This window comes from Acyrthosiphon pisum, chromosome X, assembly GCF_005508785.2.
Source record: "Acyrthosiphon pisum isolate AL4f chromosome X, pea_aphid_22Mar2018_4r6ur, whole genome shotgun sequence".
Classification (NCBI taxonomy): Eukaryota; Metazoa; Arthropoda; class Insecta; order Hemiptera; family Aphididae; genus Acyrthosiphon; species Acyrthosiphon pisum.
Window position 1 is genome coordinate 115,973,362 of NC_042493.1, and position 24,822 is coordinate 115,998,183.

The 24,822-nt window shown below is 35.8% G+C and overlaps 1 protein-coding gene across 6 annotated transcripts in view; it reads right to left on the reverse strand.

The window, feature by feature from the left end:
- LOC100166820 (neural-cadherin) overlaps positions 1–24,822 on the reverse strand; it is a 215,287-nt gene that overhangs the window by 163,384 nt on the left and 27,081 nt on the right. For 5 of the 6 annotated variants that reach the window (XM_029492452.1, XM_029492442.1, XM_029492446.1 and 2 more), the window contains exon 2: positions 15,939–17,516. In XM_029492452.1, coding sequence (XP_029348312.1) covers positions 15,939–17,364 — 1,426 coding nt within the window. In that variant the 5' untranslated portion in view covers positions 17,365–17,516. The remainder of the gene's footprint in view (positions 1–15,938; positions 17,517–24,822) is intronic. The other variant, XM_029492439.1, reaches the window with a different exon arrangement.

Here is a 24,822-nt window from a genome sequence, read left to right on the forward strand (position 1 = left end):
TCCCATCATGTCGCATTACTATATTTTAATATTTACTTATGTCCCTACCGATATAATTGTACTAACAAGACACCGGCCCAAAACCCAGCCAAAGACAGAGGCCCACTGTCCTCTAGGACAGTAGACCACTGGGCCAGTCCAGCCCTGTACGCACTCTGCACACATTCACGTTTTAGTCGTCCTAGAAATACTGCACGTGGCCAGAAAATTTTACACGATATTATTATAGTCCACCGTAATTTATCACATATTATAGGTATTTGGGTAGGTACTTGGGTGTACGTTTTAAGCTAAAATACATACAAATGAACGCGACAATTCATTTGAAGTGTGCAAAACAATTATAATTGCTTTACAATAATTAATTAATAATACTGCTTCGAGACAAAACAATAATATATTATAATATAAAGGTTAGTTATTGGAAATTGCGAAACGTAATTTGATTATGAAACGACATTTTAAGTATAATTTTAAATTCCACTCTTACACCTACAACAATAGATTGTAGTGGGTAATTAGTAATTATTAATTACACATTATATGACATTGTTACAAAAGTACATTTTCATGTGATGTATGCTATAGGTATTATTTATATAATAGTTTTGAAAATAAGAGCAAATATATAACGTATTATATGTGAATATTTGATGTATAAACGCGTAGGTTTAGATTTTTTATGACAAATTTTATATGCGTGCTAAAGTATGTGTTTCAAAGAAAATTTAAATATTAATACCAGACGTAATACAATTAAGATGACTATACCATAATATATTATTAAATTTTTTTTCGTCATCAGAATGTATAAGCAACCAATTGATATATGGCATAATAAAACATGTCCAATTTAAACATTTGTTGCCATTTATGAGTGCACTATCGTAGTCGTAACGTGTAATTTTAATAATAATTTGTGTGCCGCAGCCAGAAAACCACCCAAACATGACGTATGTACTTGTTGTCTATTTTAATTTATAAGGCATTAAAAATAATATGGCTTATTTAAATGGGATATTTTGACTGATAATGCGTTTCATAAAATTTATGTTTTGTGTAAAATACAAGATAAAACATCAGAAGGTTTAATCTTTAGGTATGCCATACAATATGTATACTTAAATCAGAACACTATTTTGACCATTTTCTATACACCTTAAACTTAAATATCTCAATTTCACGTATTAAGTATTTCTATATAAAAAAAACGGGTAAGTGGATGTCACTCTGCTATACAGTAGGTTACAAGAGGGTCAATGTATAATGGATTGTATAAGGGCCAGTATTACAATCATCGGTATGCTTCGATTATGCTTAACCGGCTGATAACAGATTTTATTACTGGCTGAATTCGGCCGGTTAGGAGTCGGTTAAATTTAACGGGAGATGGTAATACTGGCCCTTAGACTTGAATTCAATGATATAATATCATTGTATATAAGAAGAACGATTTTGAGCGGAGAAGGTTTGTCAGTCTGGATTTTTTATATTGTTATTATTTATTATAACCTGTAAGTAGAATTAATATTATAAAATTATTATTTTTATTCCTTGCTATGGTGACAAACAAAGCGTTAGAAATTAAAATCCAATTTTTAGCAGTTTTTCATAGTTTGTTGGTAGTTTTTCCCGTGGCATAACTATTGAGAAAATCGAAAAATGACCTTTTTAAAATACCATCTTGATCCAATTTCCCAAAAAGATAAGGGACTATATGTTGAAATCGAAACACTCCCTTTGGTAAAAATGTTGTATACAATAAAAAAAAAATACACCATTGTAAAACCACTAGCTTCCTCTCGCTCCGCTCAGAATCTAATACATATTTATCATCATCTGTTGATTATAGATTTCGTTCTAAAATAAGTATATATACTATATTTTAATACCTTTACATATAAGTTGACGATGCGAAGTGCATACATAAAATAATTTTATTATAACACTATAATAAACACACGTCGAATCGCAATGTATAAGTATAATATATATTATTCGAACGACGATGCTATTCTATACAGCAGGGACACTATATTTGTATGATAATAATATTATATTATACGAGAGCGTGTAGGAAAATATGTACTTCAGTTACCAGGTTACCGCGGATCCTGTTCGCTTAAAATTGTAATTCAAAATAATATTATTATTACGACCGCGCACGCCTTATTGTAATATAGTGATGAGTGGTCGTGCCTTTATGATAACGTAATAATAATTATTAGCCATGCACAAAAACATCATTATACGAGTCATATATACTCATATAAGGGTTAAGGTATTTTAATTTATACGTGTATTATAATAGTATAATATTTACTGTATATATTATTATTATCAATTATCATTCGTATAGCACTGTAGCATTATGTACGCGGAATACGCGGGATTATTGACATTTCATTATTATTATTTAATATAATATAAATCGTATATTGTTATATATTGTTACTATCATAATCGTGTCGATTTGGATTGAATGCATCACATAATGTTATTTCGTCCGTAACGGCTATTTTAATATTTATAAAACAAATTATTATTATACACGTCCACGCGATCCCTTCACGCGCGACGAGACGGATACATACTCTACACTCGTCAAATTATTATGTACATAAGCATTATATATAGTTATGGTACCATTTGGTACATACATTATGATACCTATACACATATAGCACACACTGCACAATACATAGTGACATCAGCCTCGGCACTATACGTCGACTGTGCAACTATTATAATATCATATGTATACCTATTAAATATTATTTACGTATGTATATATAGCCGCAGTCACATACCGGCTATATGGTATATACCATGACCGATCAGCCCACCGACGATCATCTTTCATCATCGTCATCGGTACACACGCATATCACCGGAAGCCCGACGCGACCGTAATTATTATTACAATCGCATTAAAAACGTTCAACTCGTATTACGCACGCACGCACGTTCGCCTTTATATATAGACATATATATATATATATGTTATAAATGTGTACGACTTATGTGTCGGTTATTACACGACCGGACTGACGCCGTCGCGACGGGACAGAGAAGTGTAATATAATGGGTGGCGCATACCCATTTTCGTGTAATAAAGACGACCTATACGTATATATAGAGCCCCCGTGGACATTTTCAGATCGGTCAGTTTACCACTGCCGCTTAGCGAAACGAGTTTCCTGAAAAATTCATGCGAAAATCGCTTCTGCTGCAGCGTCCGCGGTCAATTTTTCCGACGAGCATATTATATAATACCTATTTTATTCCTAGACTTTTGAAAGGATCTTTGTGTTATTATGTATATGTTTTAAATGCGGACTGCGGAAGTCTCCCCAGATAGGTCGCAATAGATTTGTCGTCGAAAACCCGAGCCCGAGCGTCTTGCGTGTAGAATCGATCGGCCTTTGCGCGGGCGTCACGCGATTCGCCGGACGGTAGGGAGATGAAGGGGAGTGGTGGCGGCGTTGGAGGTTGAAATATAACGGAACTTCGCGGTCGGAAACGACATACAGAAAGCTCTCCGCCGCTATAGTAACTGGCCTGCACGACGAGACGAGACGATATTATAATATATTTTGTCGTTCGAAAGCCGACGGGTTTACGAGTATTATATAACGACGTTCGGAAACGTCGAGGCACTGCCGGTTTCTCACGAACGTCCGTACCCTGGCCCGTCATCCCGGCCGATAACACATTTTCCCGGTCGGCGTCGCGAAAAAAATTGCAAAAAAAATATTAAACCGCTCCGCGAGACGCTTCGGTCACACGCATGGCATAATATTATACAATAGTCGTTGCACACAGTGTTCCTATATGATGACCGACGAACAGCTTTCATAACGTCAGTGTCAGTGATTCTGATTGGTCAATATTTTATCACTGCAGTTAGCATAATAATATTATACCTATATACGTTGTTACCTATCGGCGGAAATTATAAGATAGAAATATTATGCATTTTAATAATGCAACCTAAGACTAAAAAGAGTACCTATAATATTATTGTGCAAGGAGTTAAGATTATCAAAAATGATTCGAAATATGTTAAAAAAACCAATAGGGTTAATTTTAGTGTTTCAATTTCCACCTGTAATTGGAGCAGTACATAATCAATGTACATTTCAAGTCTCCGAGACCATTATACAGCTGTTTAGCCTTACGCCACACCATCCTGATTTTATTGATAATATATAGAATTACATCGAAGTGCAATAACCTGTACCTACATAATAATAATAATAATTAAGCCACGGTTTTTTTGTATTTTAACGGATCGTTTTATGTCAATATAATAATAATATATTATATCGTTTCGGTCGTAATATTAAATATTATTATAATGGTATATACCTATTATAGCTAGGTAGGTGCACGGAATGAAATTCGAACAAAATAATATATTATCTACCTACGGAGGTATGGGTGCTGCACGACCGCGCGTATACACCTCGCACGTCCTCAATATATTATTCCTTTGCCGCCATTATATATTATTATATTATATTGTGTGTATGTATGTATATATATATATATGTGTGTGTAAGGCAATAATAATTATCGCCGCCGACAGCAGCGGCAGTGTGTCGTGTCGCTGCAGTACTCGTAGGTACCGTCCGGGATCCGCTTGACCAATTACAATTAGTTATAGTGTTTAAATTGTGTGCGGCCGAAAAAAAAATGTATAAAACGCTCGTACCTATATATTATGTTATATACAGGGTGATTCACCGCAAGCGTGCTGACCCCTCTCCTCTTCTTACTCTAATAATAGTCATTATATTTTATTTTGATTTTAAGAATTTTCAACTCCGTCTCATAGCCTCTGCTCACAAATAATGCGCTCCACAAGGACTTAAAAATTAAAATTGTCGAATCAAACAATATTACATTAAATTTCACAAAAAAATACAGCAACACCAAAATCCTCTTATATTCCACCTTTCCTCACTTACACTACCTGACGACCCCCCTCGCTGCAGGTGTCATGATTTTTTATGTTACATAATAAAAAAAAATTATTAATTTAAAAAAAGAATATAAAAACAGAAATCAATAAATTATGTTTAATTTAAGTTTGGAGGGTACCTCATTTACTTATTGTGTTATTATTAATACAGATTGTAAATTTTCTATAATAATAATAAAAAAAAGAATTTTCAATTATTTAATAATCCGATTGTATAGGTAAAATATAATATTTTCGATTACTTAAATGTTAATATTATATTTAATAAGGACAGCGTTTGAGATCTTATTTTTGAACCACCACATTTTTACAGTGAATAAGTTGGAAGATGAATTTTTGGAAATTTCGACGGAAATCCGAATTATTAAACATTATGTATTTGGCAATGAGTTTAACGATGTGAACATTTTGGTAATTAATATCTACTAATATGGGTATTAATATTTTATAACTTGCTAAGTATATACAAGGTGTAACAGAAAGACCTGACGAAAAAAAATGATGCTACTTAAACGTATGAGAATAATTGTTAAAATTATACGATTAGTAAATAATTTAATCTCTCTAATATAATTCTATCTGTTACACTCTGTATATTATAGGTTAACCTAGACGAATAATATAGATTAAAATATAGTATACAGTTTTACTCCAAGCATTTGTAAATGTTTTTTTTAAATGGGTAACATATTATGGCATACTTAAAAATTCCCTAAATCAGAATTTTAACAGTGCATATTAATGTTAAAGGGAGGAAAAGGGGCACGCCCAGTGTACCGCCACCCTGTATACACGTGTGCGTACGACGTGATGGGATAAGGACGCGCGCGGAGAGAAATGTCCGCGTTTGTTTGTGTGTGCGCTCGCGAGTTTTTCTCAGTCATCGTCCTCGCTGCGTCGGTCGTATACACGGTATATGGTATATATATAATAAAAATAGTAGTGGCGATCTAGTCGGCGGAAAGAAAGAAAGGAAGGAAGAAAGAGTGGAAAAAAAAATCCTCCTCGACAACGACGACGACTACGGTCGACAGCTATTGCCCGGTGCGGATGAAATATAATATTACTGCGCAGCCGGCACACCACCGCGACGACGAGACGGACCGCAAACAATAATCGTCGACGGCCGACGACGATCGGCAACGGGCAAACGATATAATATTATATATTGTATTATATATAATAATAATAATAATATATTTAGGTACGTAATATTACACGGCAAACGGATACAACACGATAATAATAATAATAATAATAATATGATATATTATAATATTATATTATTCTCCCGTCCGTCCGAGTCGACGCGACTCGCCCCGGTCCGTCGCACTTCATCGCGACTTAACGGCCACCCGCGCTATACCGTCGAAACCGATTTTGTTTTTTTATTCTTTTTTTTTTTTTTACGACCGACTCGAGTCCGAAGAAAAATATAATAACAATCGTCACACGCCGAATCGCTTGTATATTACACAATAATAGTATACCGTATACGTGGTATATCCACACAATACGAAATTTTGGTTGTATTTTTTATGCCCCCCTCCTTTAGTGGAAACTAAACGCGTTCGTTTGAATTCTTATTGTCGAAATAATACTCGAAGACCGTCATATTGTGCGTTCGATATTATGCCTACGGTCGAGTGACTCGAGTCGAGTCCAACCTCGAAAACATCGACGGCTCCAATTTTTCTCGCCCCTCAAAGTTTCTCCCGAATTTTTAGGTTAAGAGGACGTCACACCCGTCTTACGCGCGTACGATATAGACAAAACGCGTTTACGCATTTTGAGTATAAATCGCTCAATTTCGGTTGTAGGTAAAAAAATACCTATCATAAAATTGAGTTGTCACAACATTTCTGAGGGCGAGTAGTTGCGTTTTTTCCATTATACCCAAATACAACGTTCATTTTATCGTTTAAAAATACCTTTAACTTTTCAAAATTTAAATTTTTAAAAAAAAACTCACGCAACGTCTCGCCCTCCAAAATATTGTCACATTTTAATTTTGTAAGTTTTACTCGGACTGCGTAAACGCGTTTTGTCTGTGCCGTACGTGTGTGAGCTGATGGAGACAACACACGCGGGTGTGACGTTCTCTTAATTTTTCCGGAAAATCGCAGTTTTTCGTCTGCCGCGAATTTCGTTTATAACACGACGCGTGGGACGGCACTATACTATCTTACGAATATAGGGTTATACACCATTTAGATTTTCCGAACCAATGAAATGTAATAACAATATATTTTATACACATTACAATATTATAAAGTGCCTATGCGCATGTAAACACAATAAATGCCAAGTAAGTGTCGTAGAGAGGCTTATGGAATTATTGTCGTCGTTCCTATATAATAATATAATAATGCAATGGGAACCCGCGAATATTAAAGATGGCCGATATAATATATATTGTTATCGTGATGTGCATCGTACCTTTACGTCGAGCCGCTCCCTTGTCGTATAATCCTCGGAAAACGGCCGCCGGTTCGGATGATAACACGGAGGAGGTTGTTCGTTCGCAATAAGACTCGTCGCACTCGTTTTAAAAGACATTAAAATATGAAACAGCAGCTGTGGACACAGCCGACTCGACTGCATTATTACTTATACATTATTGTTATACTCGAATAGATGGCCAAATACGATTGATTGATCCATGACGCTCATGACCGTGTGCCACGAAATATAATATCGTATTACAAACTAATAACAAGTTACAACAAGTAGGTATAAAGACGCGGCCGGGAGTTTGTCCACAAATTCGTTTTATTAATTCGTCGTGTTATCCGCGGTGCATAATTCATGGCGTGATTTCGTGGATCATTCAAACTTTATTTCGCCCTCTCGACACAAAACACATTATCATCATGGCCGTCAGACTTGTGCGAAAACGGTTCGATCGAAAATCTTTTCGGGCGCGGGAAAAACTGACGGCGAGAGCGGCCTTTGTCGTAAGAATATTATAATATTAATAACAAAGTGTTACCAACCGAAAATAAATACACAATACACGCTCGCCGCGACGAAAGTTGGCATACATTCTTCGGACAAACGGCCACTTTACAGGACCGTCCCGTCAAACGTGCAACCCTCCAGCCACGTCTGCAGTCGGTTGCTCTTTCTTTCCAATCCGAACCTCCACACAAGACTCTACGTATTTTTTACCTCTGCATTCTCCTCTAATCTATATAATATGTGTTCCGACGAGTCAAGAGACATAGGTATTGGTGTGACCTGCAGGATTTGTCGGTCGAACTACATTTCGAAGTTACACCCTCCTTTTGAAGTTCCACTTGTCCCCATCAGAATTTTTATTTTTTTTTTAATTAATTTATACATAACAATAACATATAAATTAAGTATGATTCCACCGAAATGTCGGGAGTGAAAAAACTCACGTTGACAATAAATCAAAATTCAAAAATGTCATGTTTTGGCGTTTTAATCGAATTTTTCAAAGTACCTTTATACTGAGCATTCAAAAACACACGTTTTGAAAATAATACACTCAAAAATCGCTAGGAAGTTTAACGAAATTGAATCCCGAATTCGCCCAAGCAATCGACTGCTCAAGGGCACGTAAATATATTGAAGGTACAGACGTTGTGCGACCGTGCCCTACATAATATTAGCCGAGTGCTAACTACGGTGTATTAAAATGTTTGTACTTAAATATTTACTAAAATATGCGCAGACCTTACAATGAGCTGTGTCAAAAAAACGTGTGAAAACGCGGTTTATTACGAGCTTGGAGTAAAATTTCAGAAATGTGCGCCAACGACGTGTGACAACCAGAAATGTTTCTTTGAAGTGCCTATATTACATCATAATATTATTATATTACACTATTAGCTGTGTGTACGGTTAATTCTGCTTTCGTTCGTGTTTCACCGTAATATAGAGAATATATTATTATTGCTATGTACAGCCATACAGGCACCGAAAAGTTCGATCGATAGTTTTTCACGTACCTATATATGTACATGCGTTTTAGACGTTTCGCGGAGAGATTTCCCCGCAGTTGGGGTGTATTTTTTATTCTCCGTAGCTTTTTCATTTTTTTTTTTCAATACTTTATACTAGGTGCTTATACCTCTAGTTCTTGTACCTACTTACGTACAATTTTTATTATATGCACTTTTACTATGATATCATAATCGTCAGCCACGTACTTAATAATTTAAAAAAATATATAGTTGCGTGTAATAATATTGTATTTTGTATTTTCTAATGGCAATAATATTATCTAAAAACACCTCCACGAACACATCACATACACCGTTCGGGTTGTCCGCTCATACACGCTTGGTTATTATTCGATCGCAATAATAGTCATTTTCAAATTTAATTTTTAATTTAATAACGGTTGTATAGGTACGTCGTACGAAGAATATCATTATATCTATTATATTCCCGTTGTGTCCGTCCGACCATCCATCACGACTTTCGTTACCATGGTTACACCAATATCGTTGTTGATTTTATGAAAATACATTTTGGCCTAGACTTCTGGTGGGGCCGTTTACTACTGAACAATAATATTATACACACGTATTGAAATATAAAATAAATATTTTGTTTTAATAGTCTGATTTGATATTATAATATAATACCTGCTGCATCTATGTATTGCTTATTATGTACACTTTTTTTCACACTTATCAGTGTCTCGATTAAAATATCTTCTACCATGATGAATTTATTGTAACCTAAATCTTATGTTTATTTAATACAGGAGCCTGGTGCAGTATAGTTGTAAGAATTGAATAGTTTATGATTTGATGTACCTTCCTATCTATTATATTTATATTTTTAATAAAGTTAGTTTCAAATATATTTAATTTTATTAGGTAGCTATGCTCGTCTTATAGCATATTATACGTTTCACGCGTTATGTTAAATCAGAATTAGAAATTTCGTTTTGAATTTTTTGAAAATTTTCAAATTTTAGGTCTGTTTCATTTTTAGAGCATGTTTTGGATTTTTTTGGCATTTAACATTAAAATCCGGATTTTAAATATAATTTCAAGATTTCTGCTTAAAACTTAAAAGAGTAACTTTGTAGTAATGGAGGTTTTACCTAATTGAATTCCCAACCCTAATTACACGAGTTACATTTTATTTTGGCTTTTATATAACATGTACACAAATAGTTATGAACGCATAAAAGAGCGATTTTCCTTATTTGATTCTGCTTTTAATCAATTTATCACAAAATTTTTTTAATAAATATTAAAGTAATGTTTACATAAAATGTATTTTTTAATAATACAAGAATCGAGTTTGCTAACTGTATTATTTATGTAAGCAAATAGAAAAAAAAAACAATTTGTTTTATTTAATAAACATTTAACTACGCATCTGCATTTTAGTAAATTGAACAAACAATATTAACTATTAATTTAATATTCAACGCCAGAAGTGTTTTGTTAAATAATATGATTGTCTCCTTTCACAATCAATTTAAATTAGTAAGTATACAAAATTAAACTCAAGACATTATTATGTTGTTTTTTCTTATATTGCGTCATTTAATAAATCGTCCAGACTATTATCATATTATTATAATTCGTTCTCGTATTATAATTTAAATGTAAAGGCTGTGTAAAATATTGAAAACAACTCGTTGATCCGACGCCAAAGCGAATACAATAACGGTCATCTGACTCCACAATTGCCAAGTTCTAAATAAGGATAGGACGACCACGACGTCAACGGGTCTCGTAAGGGTTACATTCTGTTCTCAGCCTAAAATTATATCTTTGGTCGTTTATACTATTTTTTTTTTTTTTTTTACTATAAATATATCAGGTTAATTTACCCACGCGAATTTCAGTTGCTCATAATTTTTTATAATTTGTTTCATTATATATGTAGTGTGTAGTGCTGCCTACAATGCCCTTAATATAAATGCCTCTAAAAAATGCCGTATACTATTTTTTAACTAGGTAACTATAGGTAACTAATACCTATATAATTTGATTTCGCTCGATTTTATGAAACGTTTTAGTATCTTAATTTTGAATTGAATTATACCAGCTATATATATTGTGTGTGTATTAATGAACTATTCGACGTTAAACCTTTGAGATGCAATGATATAAGAATAGGACTCTTCTTTGTAATTTTCCACCCGTCCACCCACGACAAAGTAGGTATACCAAACAGCATCGGTTCATCGATTAAGCGACGATCGGTCGGCTACGGTAATAGTTTAATGGTATAGACTGTCTTATGATATTAGGACCAGATATTAGGTACCAGCTATATACACTATATGTGCATAGGATCTACATGAATGTTATACGAAGCGAAAACAGTCGTTCCTTGTGCATATATATATATATATACAAAGCGCGCGCAATAGCAATTGGCAGATTATATTATTCTCTTTACACTGCGAGGTATCTATATACAGCAGCACATTGTCTACAGTGTATAATCTATATAATAACGACGTTATATGTGCTGTGATATGCGCATAATCCTATAGGTTTGTGCCGCTCTAGTGAGTATACGACCTACCTATCTATATAATATACCACTGCGGTATACCTGTGTGTACCACGCTCGGTGTATTTAATTTGTAGAAGGTTGTTAAGTGTTTCCCCCCTCCCCCCAGCTTATAGGTAGGTACTCTATTTATTCCCGTCTTCTCGTGAAGCTATTTCTCTCGGTTGATTCGCGTACATATAGTCTTACACACACTCACGTTGATTGTGTGACGACGAGCAGGACTCGAGACGACGATGCGAGGACTTTGCTCCACTCGACTATACGTGGCCGTAACAGAGTTAGCGGTCGATTCCGCTGGAATAAGACTTAAGGGTTCGCCGTGCGTATTCCAAAAAGGTCGGCAGCTATAATTAATTGAATAATATATCACGTATTTTTAATGTTTGTTATGATATACGAGCGGAGATGTTGTAGTGCTGTACCTATGTAGAGCGCAGGATAACGTAATTATAAATTATCAAGTATCTATTATATATACAACAGTTGAAAGCACATCACCATACTTGGTGATACTATATCATATGTTATATATAATAAATTATTGATGATAAACCTTTCATAGAACGTGTGGTAAATTTGACGTAAAATTACGTCCACCTGATGTGGCGGTCCGCATAAAAAGCTGCGCTGATTAACTAATACTAACCTGTCCTATATAATAATATTATTATTATACCTACGGAAAAACGGAAACAAATCGGGCTGTAATACGCATAATCCCTGAATTATTTCGGAATACATTTCAAAAAATATTTACGCGTAGAACTCGATTCTGCAAATGTCGTAATGTTATAATAAAATTATGTTAAACCCGATTCCCGATGATTTTAAATGCAACATTGCATCCTCATCGACAGACGCTCGTTTATACCTAGGCATTATATATAATTATATTATATGCTCACGCGTGCAGTCGCGTACTTATGTATACCTATAGGTATATACAAGGAAAGACCTACACCTCACAAATGAAACAACTTTTGTTCTAACCGATATTTAAGCATTTTTTTTTTTTACATAGGTATAGTATATTATAGAGAGACGCTCGAGCTACAGGTGTCGTATGCATTTTTTATTTTTATTTTTTTTTTATATGTACCCACTGGAAACACAAAAAATATACATTTTATTGAATATTTTTCGAAAAATTAAAATTTGCCAGTTTATACATTTATTTTTCGTGTATTAAAAACGTTTATTCAAGTACCTATTAGGTATTTTTTTTTTTTAATTTTATAAAATATAATTTTTTTTTTTTGAGGAAATTAATTTGAATATTAATTATACTTTTTTCAAAACATTATTATTGTATCAATTTTTCATTTTTCATTTGTCAGGTCTTTCCGTTACAAGTCGTATGGTATACGTGGCAGAAAATAAACCGTAATTAACAAGCCGTTATATTATTGTCGTTTATTTTTTTTAATACAACTGCTCTTTTGTTTTTAATTTATCCCTACATATAAAATACGAAATATTTTCCATGCGTACGAGCGGAATGGATATAGGACGTACAGACAGTTAGGTATTTGAAATCAAACAATATTATATTTATATGGTTTTTTTTTTAAATCCTAAACGTAATTTTATACTTATACGAGCTCTGGACGCATATCAATTTTGGTTATTATTGAAAAACTCATTACAGCCTGTATATATCATTTCGAGCATTTTTTTTATGCTTCAAACAACTAAAAAACATGGCGTACTTTAACAGTGATGGTTTTTTTTTTTTTAAAGGGGGACTTAACAAAAATCAATAGCTTGTTTTGTGCAGAACAGTTGATGGACGTATCGATTATCCTCTTATAGTAGAACAATGATTGGGGTCTTCTAGTTTTGTCTATTATCATTTTTGTCTAGTTGAAGGGGTGCTTTAGAAGTCTTCTGCACAAATCTATTTGTAAATTTATCATGTAGGCACTTATATATGAAACCTGATACTTATTGATCTTTCGAGTGGTTCCCTCGAGTAAGGATGAAAAAATGAAAAATTACGCAATAATAATAATATTATGGTAACATATTTTGTGGTTTTTACGAAATTGATTATGGTTATTTATTTTGCCCCTAAATTCAAATATTTAACGATAGTCGAATCATTTTTTCGTAAGGCCTAAAACTATTTATTTTGTCATAAGTATTATAAACAATTTTTTTTGTTACCTAAGTAATTTAACTAAAACAATATAATATTTTATAACTTTGAATTTGTAATTATTCTCCTACCTATATATCACCCGTGAAGTACAATGTAATTATGTCCTGTCGGTTATCATAACTCACGATTTCCTATATGAAACTATACTTATACAACTAGAACCAGCTGGGTCAGATGTATATAAATGGAAAATACAGCCAACGGTTGAGTGAGGTGGGACTTCCCATCATGTGCGTCGCACCATTATGCTGTTGTACTCCGGTCATCGAAAAAAAAAACCAGAACGGATGTCAGAATAATGCATAATTATAATTTTAAATATTTTTAATGGTACTTTATTGTAATGTTGACCAGCGTTTGTTTTAATACGTCAAAAATAATTCTATGGATTTAAATTAACTTTTAAAACCAAATTTGAAATTGGATTCTCGCGATTATCAGTTTAATTTTAAAACTATTATTATACCTATAAAACATATTTTGCAGCATTTCCCACATTTTATATTTGACCTATTATATAAACCATTATTTCCAGTAATAATTAATAATTCATATAAACAAAATACTAACGTTGTCAATCAATTTTAAAGTTATTATATAAGAATAGCTTATTATATAATTGTTAACTAACATAGATGACATATCAGTACCTACCTATATATCACATTTCAATTATAACAATATTAATAATTAAACATTGATTGTTTCTAAATATAATTCAACCATGTACCAAAGTAATATATCCCCAACATTTTCAATTTCAAAATTGAAATTTTGGTTCTATACTTCTATAGTTTTAATCAAGTATTTTAATTGACTAGAATTTACACAAAACACTACCTACCTACCTCTATTCTACAAAATGATTTAAGCTAGATCAATGGCCGACATAACATTATATTATATTATTAAACACTTGTTTACCTTTGTGTAAGTTTCAATATTTCCAGTAAATGATTTTAATTTAAAATACCTAATTAATTTCAAACTCCATAGATACATTGCAATTTATAATATGGTCTACCTTTACAGAATATTACTTTATCCAATATATTATTTTAAATAAATGTGGACGAATTTTTCAGTCTTGTATTTTAGTCATATCACTAAACGCTTTTTTTTAAATAGTTCGTACATTAATATTTGTGTGTTATTACATTTAAAATTATTTGGATATATACTATTCATAAGTATTTGTGGATATAATATGTCGACTTTTGAATCGAGACCAGATAATATAATACTGAGCATTGTTGGTCGACGCAAAGTTGAAAATATCTATAAATCTACAACTTAGCTGGTGTTAGATGCAGTAGACATATTATTGTGTTTAGAACTTAGATAATAACTAATAGTATATTTACTGCGAATAAACGAGTATACCAAGTAGGTTATGCAAAGTCTGTGGTATAGGTACCTATATAATACCAGAATATCCAAAGTGGTTCCGAAGCGTCCGAATATATATATTTATTTATTTATTTTATTCGTTTACGCCGATTAAAAATCATTTCTTCTCGGGAATCAATTATAATAACTTGAAATATGAGTATAGTGCGTCATATTAAACGTAATTCATACTTCGTATTAATACTTGCAAAAAACTTATTTTAAAATATATAACCCAACATAATATACGTATATATTATTGTAATGATTATTGTACTATAGGTACCTATGGGTATTACTTATATCACATACAGGCACGCCACCAAAGGGCATGGCTTGGCACCCTAGGAAAAGTCAGTGGTCCCCTGAACTGGCCACCACAGTTTTATTTTTAAATATTTAAAATATTATCAATTGTCCTGAACCCCGGATGTATATTATAGGTATAATAGTTAGTCTGAGTTCGCTTTAAATGAAGTTGTATCTCTCTAATATTAACAAACGTAAATCGCAATTAAATCCCAAGATTTTATTTTTTAAATATTCGTCACAACGACACGTGTAATGATGGGTTGAAAACTGGAAAAACACTAATTAAACTTATCGTAACCATTACAGAAAAAATATTGTCAGCAATATGCAAAATTTGTTTTTATAGATATTTTGGTAATAAAGAGAGGGGTGATAGAGGGCACCAAAATCAGGGAGGGGCCAAAAAATGTTTGCCGCCTTATGGAAAAGTTTCTGGCTACGTGCCCGATCGTCATATTACAATGTAATTTTGATAATTTATTGGGAAAAAAAACTACCGTTTCGTATTTTATATATATAATAAATATTTTAAAAGTATTTTAAGGTCTGCTGAAAAACGACACTTACCTCCGACGCCGGCGTTCGTGATGGTCACCCAAAAGTCGATGGTCTTCTCGGGGCCCAACTCCTCGTAGTCCCACTTCTTCTTGACCCTGACGGCGCCGTTGGGCTCGACGGTCACCCACGGGTTCTCGTCGCGGATCTTGAACGTCTCCTTCTCGGTCTCCTTCTCCAGCGGGAACACGCTCCGGCCCTCCTGTTCGCCGTCGGTCTCGGTGAACTCGATCCGCTTGGTGGGCCGCACGGCCCGCGTCACCCGGCGCTTGTACACCCGGTGGTCGGCCGCGTCGTCGTACGCGCCAAAGTCCTGCATGAGCACGTCGTCGTCGAGCACGACGAAGTTGTACTGGATCCAGACGGTGGCCGGCCGGTCGGCGACGCGGGACGGCTCGCGCAGGTCGTGCGCGTCCACGGTCAGCTGACACTCGAAGTACTCGCGGGACCGGAGCACGTCGTCGGACACGAGCAGCTCGCCGGTCTGCGGGACGACCACGACGGCGGAGCTGGGCGCGGACAGCCTGTACGCCACCCGGTCGCCGTCCGCGTCCACCGCGGACACGCGGCCCACGGCCGAGTACCGGCCCGGGCCCGCCGTCCCGTTGTCCAGGCCCAGCGCGAACCCGTCCACGTTGATCTTGTACAGGGCCTGCCCGAACACGGGGCTGTTGTCGTTCTCGTCCAGCACGTCCACGTGCACGGTGGCGTACGCCTTGTCGATGCCGCTGCCGTCGGCGGCCTGCACGATCAGGTCGTAGGACGGGCGCTGTTCCCTGTCCAGCGGCCGCTTGGTGACCAGGTGCACGCCCCGGTAGTACGACTTGTTGGTGATGTTGCCGGCGATGATGTTCTCGGCCGTCTTGAGCGCGAACGCCCCGTCGTCGTTGCCGTCCACTATGGCGTACCGTATGGGCAGCCCGGCCACGCCCTCGCCGAACGCGTGCAGCACCGGCACGCCGCGGACCCTCGTGCCCGGCGGCTTGTTCTCCGGCACCTTGCCGTCCGGGTAGGCCGCGTCGCCGGCGAACCGCAGCATCTCGCGCTTCTCCAGCACGAACAGCTGCATGTTGTGCGTGAACGTGGCGTTGGGCGACTCCTCCAGCACCACCAGGTTGACGGGCCGCTTGACCAGCAGCCCCAGGTCGGTGGTGGTCATCAGCAGCCCGTCCTTGAGCACGGCGAAGAACTGCGAGAACCCGGTCTCCAGCAGCCGGAAGTACGCGTACTTGTTGTCGCTGGCGAACTGCTTGATCCCGTACCCCGGGTACACGTCGCTGGGCAGTATCGCTATGTTGTGGTGCATGTGCGGCGACAGCGGCTCACCGCCGTCGCTGCAACCGGCGCCCGGCGCGCGGCACACGGCGGCCAGGGCCACCGCGGCCACGGCGGCCGTCAGCAGCGCCGACGTCCTCGCCGCGGTCGGCGACGTCTTCATCGCGGGTCCGCTCTCCGGCCCCCGCGCGTCCGTCTGTCTGTCCCTCACGGTTTTCACCTCTCTTCCCTCGACGGCGTATCGATTGTTGTTGTACAATATTGTTATGATATTGTGCGGATGGAGACGATGGCTCGTCGGTCGGCCAGTCTACTCTGAAAAATACAACAAATCCACACGTTAAATCGTTATAATATTTTACGGTCTCGTCACGGAGCTCAGACACGTTTTCGTGGTGCTAAGTTGGGTATCCGTGATCGGCTGGTATACGTGGCAAGATTTGGGCATACCAGAGTGTCTATACTTTCTTACCGCAGGTATATAACCATATGATACCACGAAGTTGGATCAATAGCTGGATTCACAGCTGCGTCGTGTGTCGTGTCGTGTCGATCAAATCGTATTGTGATTGGATATTACTTTTTTGGTATCGTGTATCATGTAACCAAGTTGCGACCGAGTGTACCAAGAATTGAATACTGCTCAACTTTTAAGGTGGGTTTCCACTAAATACGTGTACGTGTACGTGCATAAAAATACTTTACTGTGATTGGTTGGTATACACGGTAAGCTTTTGGTATACCAGGGTGTTATACGTTCTTACCACAGGCTTGACCATGATACCATGAAGTTGGATCCAGTTCAACTTTTCACGTGTACACGGCTCTATATTGATAACAATATTGATAACATAAGAATATACGAGGTAACTAATATGTTACCAATCCATAACCGATCAACCGATGAGAAACGTTTGTGAGACCGTTCACAGCGAACGTATCCGGTCAATATATGCACGTAAACGTACACGTATGTAGTGGAAACCCACCTTTAAACGATATTGGTCACCAGTCGTAACCATATAATAACCAAGCCCTGGCACGACACGACACGACACGACACACGACGTAGCTGTGAATGCGCCTTATTTCAACTTCTTCGTCTACACGGCTCTATATTGATAATATAAGAATATATGAGTCGATGTACTAATCAATGGTTACTACCAATTCTAACCGATCTAACCAATCTTAACCGATGGGAAACGTTTGAGCGACCGTTCATGGCGAACGGATCCCGTCAATAAAATACAGACGTAATGCACGTAATAAGTACACGTATGTGGTGAAAATCCTGCACCTTTATGGTATTATTTTGGTACATAAAAGTGGGTACCAGCTGGTATAAACGGACATTATAGCGTTTTAATAATAATAATGATGTGATATTTATTCGGAGACATAATATTTTATAATAATATATACAGGTATTATAGATGTGAATTAGGCGATCGCGCCCGGTTTGATCTATCTTTCTATCGTTTGCCGTTTTTTTTCAGTCGAAATATATAATATGTATACGACACAGGTGACAGACAAGGATTTGATTTGACGATTTTCCACTTTTTAATTCTGAACATATTTTTGATGGAAACACGAAGGATCGATGAAGCGAGATTCGACGAACGCGCTTAATAAACTGAGGTAGGTAAATCCAATATTCGGTGTGTGTGTTTACATCGAAAACATCGTGTCCGGAATAATATATTGATAAGAATGTAAATCGTAAAAATAATCGTTGTGACAATAATATAGTGACCATTTGTATTTTTTTTAAATATATTTGTAAACGTTTTTACACGCCGAATCATATTTATGCGTAGGTACTAATTCGATATAATAGTAATATAACATAACATCTGTAACCAATGGCAACCGTTTGAGTAAACAAAAAAAAAAAAAAATATATTCGTGAGCCAAAACTGAATTCACGGGCGAGGAGCCACCCACTATAGCAACCCATATATTATAAATAAAGCATAATATAGGGGTTGAAAACATGAACTATAAACACTCTCCGATATGGTATCGAGGAATTTATCGATATAACTTTTATCGAAAACGCGGTCCAGTGGTTTACGAGTCTATATACCATGTGGGAGGACAAACGTAGAAATATTCGTTTTTGTGCGTACACAGCAGATATGATAATAATATGTATTCATATATAGAGGGCCAGAGGAGAAAATCGCGCTGAGGCGACATAATATTTTGTCTTTCAACGGCACCGTGTATACAGTGTGTGCGAGGAGAGCACTGAACTGAATGTTATACGGTACGCGTGTTGTGTATAGATTTTAACGAGAAACGTGTCCCGTCTCCGGAGGCCGCCACTTTCAGTCTGTCCGTGTTCTTTTCCACGGTTTTTCACGAATAGAATATTATTGATTTATCGCCTCGTCTCACACCACCGAAACTCTGCGATATTAACCACATAGCTGATAACAGATGCATGAATAGGACAGCGGTTTAAGAAGGCTCTACTGGTTACCATAATGGTTATATTCGGTTATAGATACTGCAGGTTAAAACAAAAACGCTTTCTATACACGCTCCGATATGTTGAATTGAATAATTAATTGCAATATTATTATTATTATTATTTACTATTGCTGTTACCTACTAACCTATCGCAGTGTTTGTAAGTCATTAGTAAAATGTACAAACTAAAATGGTATTGCCACACCTCGATTTCATCTATAACCACTTTGGTGACCAGTACGCTTTCCGACCACACTTGAATACATGGTATGTCCCACGTATACCATTATAATATTATAATCTAGGTACGTAGTTATCCGTGGGTGCAGGTATCTTCATGATAAAACGAACATAATAGCATATCGCGCAGATGTGTCGGTCTTACATCGTTTATTCCACGACAAGATTCAAAATGGCAGCTTACTGAGGCGGGACATGTTTTCAGACCAAGTTTCATACATAATTCAGTGCAGGAGCTGCTGTCGTAGAGTTCGGCACATGTGTGCAGTGCGGTGGTCGCGAGAGAAGGGCCTCGGTGAGATATATTGTAATTCACCCATGTTCGATTGAAATACCACGTGATAAAGCGAAACCTCTAAGCACCGGACACTATAGGTCGCTCTGACATTTTGCCCGTCAATCGGAGGTGTCCGCACAGGGATATTCGGATTGTAGAAAGTTTGTAGTCCGCGGTTGCCTGCACGAAAACGTCCGCTATCCGGAGGCTTCCGTCAGACGAGGTTTCACTGTACAAAAGTGTTTCCGACCATAAAATCGCGTTAAACTCTCTTGCGATCGTTTGACCAATGGGCCTAATAATATTATGGTCACGAGGTGCAGTATAAAAGGAATAACGGACGTAAAACGATAAACGTAGGCGCCGTCGAAGGCGCACCTTAAGTAACATAAGTGCCGGTCGAATTGAATTTTGGATAATACAGTCATTAGGTTAGGGTGGGTAACACACGTCGTGGGTTTAAGCGCGTGTCAGTTATTACGTCGACCGAAACGACAATATCCATTGAGCACGACACAATTTTTTTCGTTACAATATTTTAAAACGCCTATCGTATTACGGTTGGGGAGGGGAGGGGTGTCCGGACGCCTTTTCCGAAAACCTTAACGCGCGCGTTACAAATAGGCAAGGCTGGGCAAATCAATGATTCTTAATAACTCAGTTAAGTTAATGCATACTTTTTGTTGACTTTTTTATTATGTCAAAAAAAAGTTAATATGCTTATAAAACGCTAGCGTATTTAATTTTTTTCAATCCAAAACTAAATTATAGAGTCAATAATAATATATAGACTGTAGTGTTTATACTTCATACAGTATTTCCCTATAAGTTAGATTAAAATGATAGAATTTTTTTATTTTAAACAATTCACGGTAAATATCTTTTGACATGAAAACGAAATAGACTGAAGTAGTGAAGTAAAAATTAAATTAAAAACAAAATGAATTAACTAATTTAGTAAGTAGGTAACAGTTAAATTAATGAAAATCCAAAAGTAACTAGTTAAGTCAAAAAGTTAAGTAAAATTGACTTTTTAACTTGACTTAAACTGTTTAGCTCGCTAATGGCCGGCCTCGCGAATAGGTATATAGTACCCACCTATAACATCATATTGAACAATATGATTTATATGGCTACGTTTTTTACGATTTATTTTTATTTCCGGGGAGGTACCTCCGATATTATTGTGCCCCTGTATTCTTTCCTCGCGGCGCGCATATATCACCTATGTCTGAAGCATATTATATGATATAAAGGTATACACACGGTCGTAAAGCATTAAACAAACAGCCGAGCATATAATAACCTTATCATGATTTATATTTTTTAATAATTTAATACGCACACACGATAATAACGGCGGCACGGATTTGGTTAAAATAACATAATATATTACGCACGGCTTACACACATATAGGTTCGATAATCGTATCGTAGTCCTTTGTACGCGCTGCCGCTGCATTGATATACTGAAAAAATCGAAACTCGACGTACCTATACCTAAGTATAATTTGTTTTTGTTGTTTGTATAGTATCATTACAATAATAGGTAATAATAATATCGTGGTCCTCGTCTGCATTACAGGCATGACGCCGCTCGAGAACGTCCAATAAAAAAGACAGTGGGCATATTATATACCGAATAGAGATGTCGGCTTGCCCCTCGTTTCGTGACACATTCACCCGAAAGAATAAATGATAATTTCCCACACACACACACAATATATATTTATTATTATACCTCCCATGGCGAAAGCGGCCGTAGTGCAGAGGACGTGTATAATGCAGACGAGCATGATACAACGACATCGCAACAACATTATAATATTGTACGTTTCAATTTAAAATATTCAAAGTAAACGACCTGTGCTCGGGACGCACACAATTAAGGTCCAAACGATTAATTTTCCAAAATTTGTGCACTCCGAGTCAGCTGGTAACTATATTATATAAACGAGCGACGTTTTTGAGCGTTATTCTATATATATATAGGTAGGTAGGTAGAGGTACAGATTGTGTTCTAGGTTTAATTCGTTATTATATCATTAAATCTTATTCACAGACATCGCCGTCTTCTTTCACTAAATAAAATAATATCGACCTCGCCGTTTTTGGACACGACCAAGTATAGATAGGATAGATATATAATTTTTCAGACGTTAATATATTGGCATTTCGCTGTACAATCGGAGCATATATATAATATCGAAACACTACGGGAAGCCCTTGAACTTGGATGTTTAATGACCGAATGAAATAAAAATTGGTAAGTACACGAATATTTCTCGTCGTTTTTTTTTATTTACGTATAATAACCAAAATCGAAAACGATCTACCTAAATCGGTAAAGCGTATAGGTTCGACTACTGAGCTTAAAATATCAGTACCTATGCACACAATAGGTCATACCATATTTGACGTTTTAAAAATACTTTTGGAATTTATTCGGAATACGTATTTTAATAGAAATATAAATACATTTTAAAAGTATCCTATCCAAGTACTTATACTTCAAATTGTTGATAAATGAAATTTAAATAAATAAAAAATAAATTTAAATGAAATAATTCGTCATACCAAATATTATTGTGTTTTCATCAGGTCAAGTTGAACTTCATCTGGAAATGTATACATTTAAACGATTCTCAGAAGCATTTTAAAATACCTCGTGAAATGCGAAACAAAAGTGTTGGACGTCGAAATACGACGGTGAAAAGAAAAAAACATTTAGTATTCGCTGGAATGAAATACGAAGAAAACGAAGAGGTATTTTTAACGAATTTAAAACATTCTTGTCGAAATGCATATTAAATCGAGAAACATATATTATTATTTGAAATACCAAAAACGTATATTTAAATGCAATAATATTCTAATAATACTTAGATGCTGTATGATACATGCTGTATGTTATATATACGGAGTGATTCGCCGAGCACGCTCATCTCCATTTTTACTTCAGTAATGAATTTATTCAAACTTTGATTTTTGGAATTTTAAATATATAGGCACTCGAAGAAAACGTTTTCAAATTCTTGAATTTTTTTTTCATACTTAAGCAGCGTCCAGTGGAGATACTAACTTCTGTTTTTCAAACGAGAATCCAATTTTCAACTGTAAATTATTTTGTGGATAAATAGTTATTTAAGGGGATTCTCATTTGAAAAACATAAGCTTATATCTCCACAGAACGCTCGTTAAATAGAACAAAAAAAAAAAATCAAAAATTTGATAATATGGTCCTTTGAGTATATTTAGAAATTCCAAAAATCAGGTTTTACCTATTATTGTGTTTTAATCAGACCAAGTTAAAATTCAGCTGGAAACTTATACGTTTTAGCGATTCTCAGAAGCATTTTAAAATACCTCGTGAAATGCGAAACAAAAGTGTTGTCGTCGAAATACGACGGTGAAAAGAAAAAACATTTAGTATTCGCTGGAATAAGAGACGAGGAAAACTACGAGGTATTTTTAACGAATTTAAAATATTCTTGTCAAAATGTATATTAAATCGAGAAGCATATTATGATTTGAAATAGGTACCAAAAAAGTATTTTTAAATACAATAATATTCTAATAATACTTAACAAGACTGCTGTATGTTGTATATACAGAGTGATTCGCCAAGCACGCTAACCCACCTCCATTTTTTACTTAATGAATTTATTCAAACTTTGATTTTTGGAATTTTTAAATATTTAGGTACTCAAAGAAAACGTTTTCAATTTCTTGAATTTTTTTTTCGTACTTAAACAGCGTCCAGTGGAGATACAAACTTTTGTTTTTCAAACGAGAATACAATTTTCAACTGTAAATTATTTGGTGGATAATTTTTTAAACACCAAATATTATACGGTAACCAGAAACAAGAAACGGTAAACGGAACGGGGGTTATCATTTGAAAAACAAAAGTTTATAAATGGGGGTGATCATGCTTGGCGAATCGCCCTGTATAGTAAGTCGTAAGTGCATGATACATTATTTGTTATTTACTTATTACTTCAAAGTCGACGTATTTACGAAGTGTACAAGAGCTTCACATAGGTAGTATTATATATACAAATGTGTGTGCGTGTGTGTCTGATATTTAACTTTGATGTAGTTCAAAATACACATATTAAAATATTATTTAGGTACATATCATAAATTTATACGCGTTTATATAATAAAAATCTGTTAGTAACAATATAATATACCAATGCATATTATACCTGTACGTATTAAGCGTGCGTCAGAGTGGCACATCGAAATTAATCGCAAAGATATTCTGTGATGTATATATACAGGGCGATTCGTCGAACAGGTGCTCGCCCCAAGTTTTTTCTTTATCCGAATTCTGGTTTTTACGAATTTTCAAATATATGCTCAACATGTACTATTTTTCCAAATTCTTGAATATTTTTGTAATACATACCTGCTTAAAGAGCGTCCTGTGGCTACAAAAACTTCTGTTTTTCAAACGAGAACAACCCGGAGGGGAGGGGGCATTTTTTTAGCGGGTGTTATTTAGTGGATAAATGTTTCGAACGTTTCGATTTAACTAGACCGAATGGTTTCTCAGTTGTTAAAATGTCTGTACCAAGGATAATATGCCTTAAAAACGGTTTTACAAAAAATATAAAA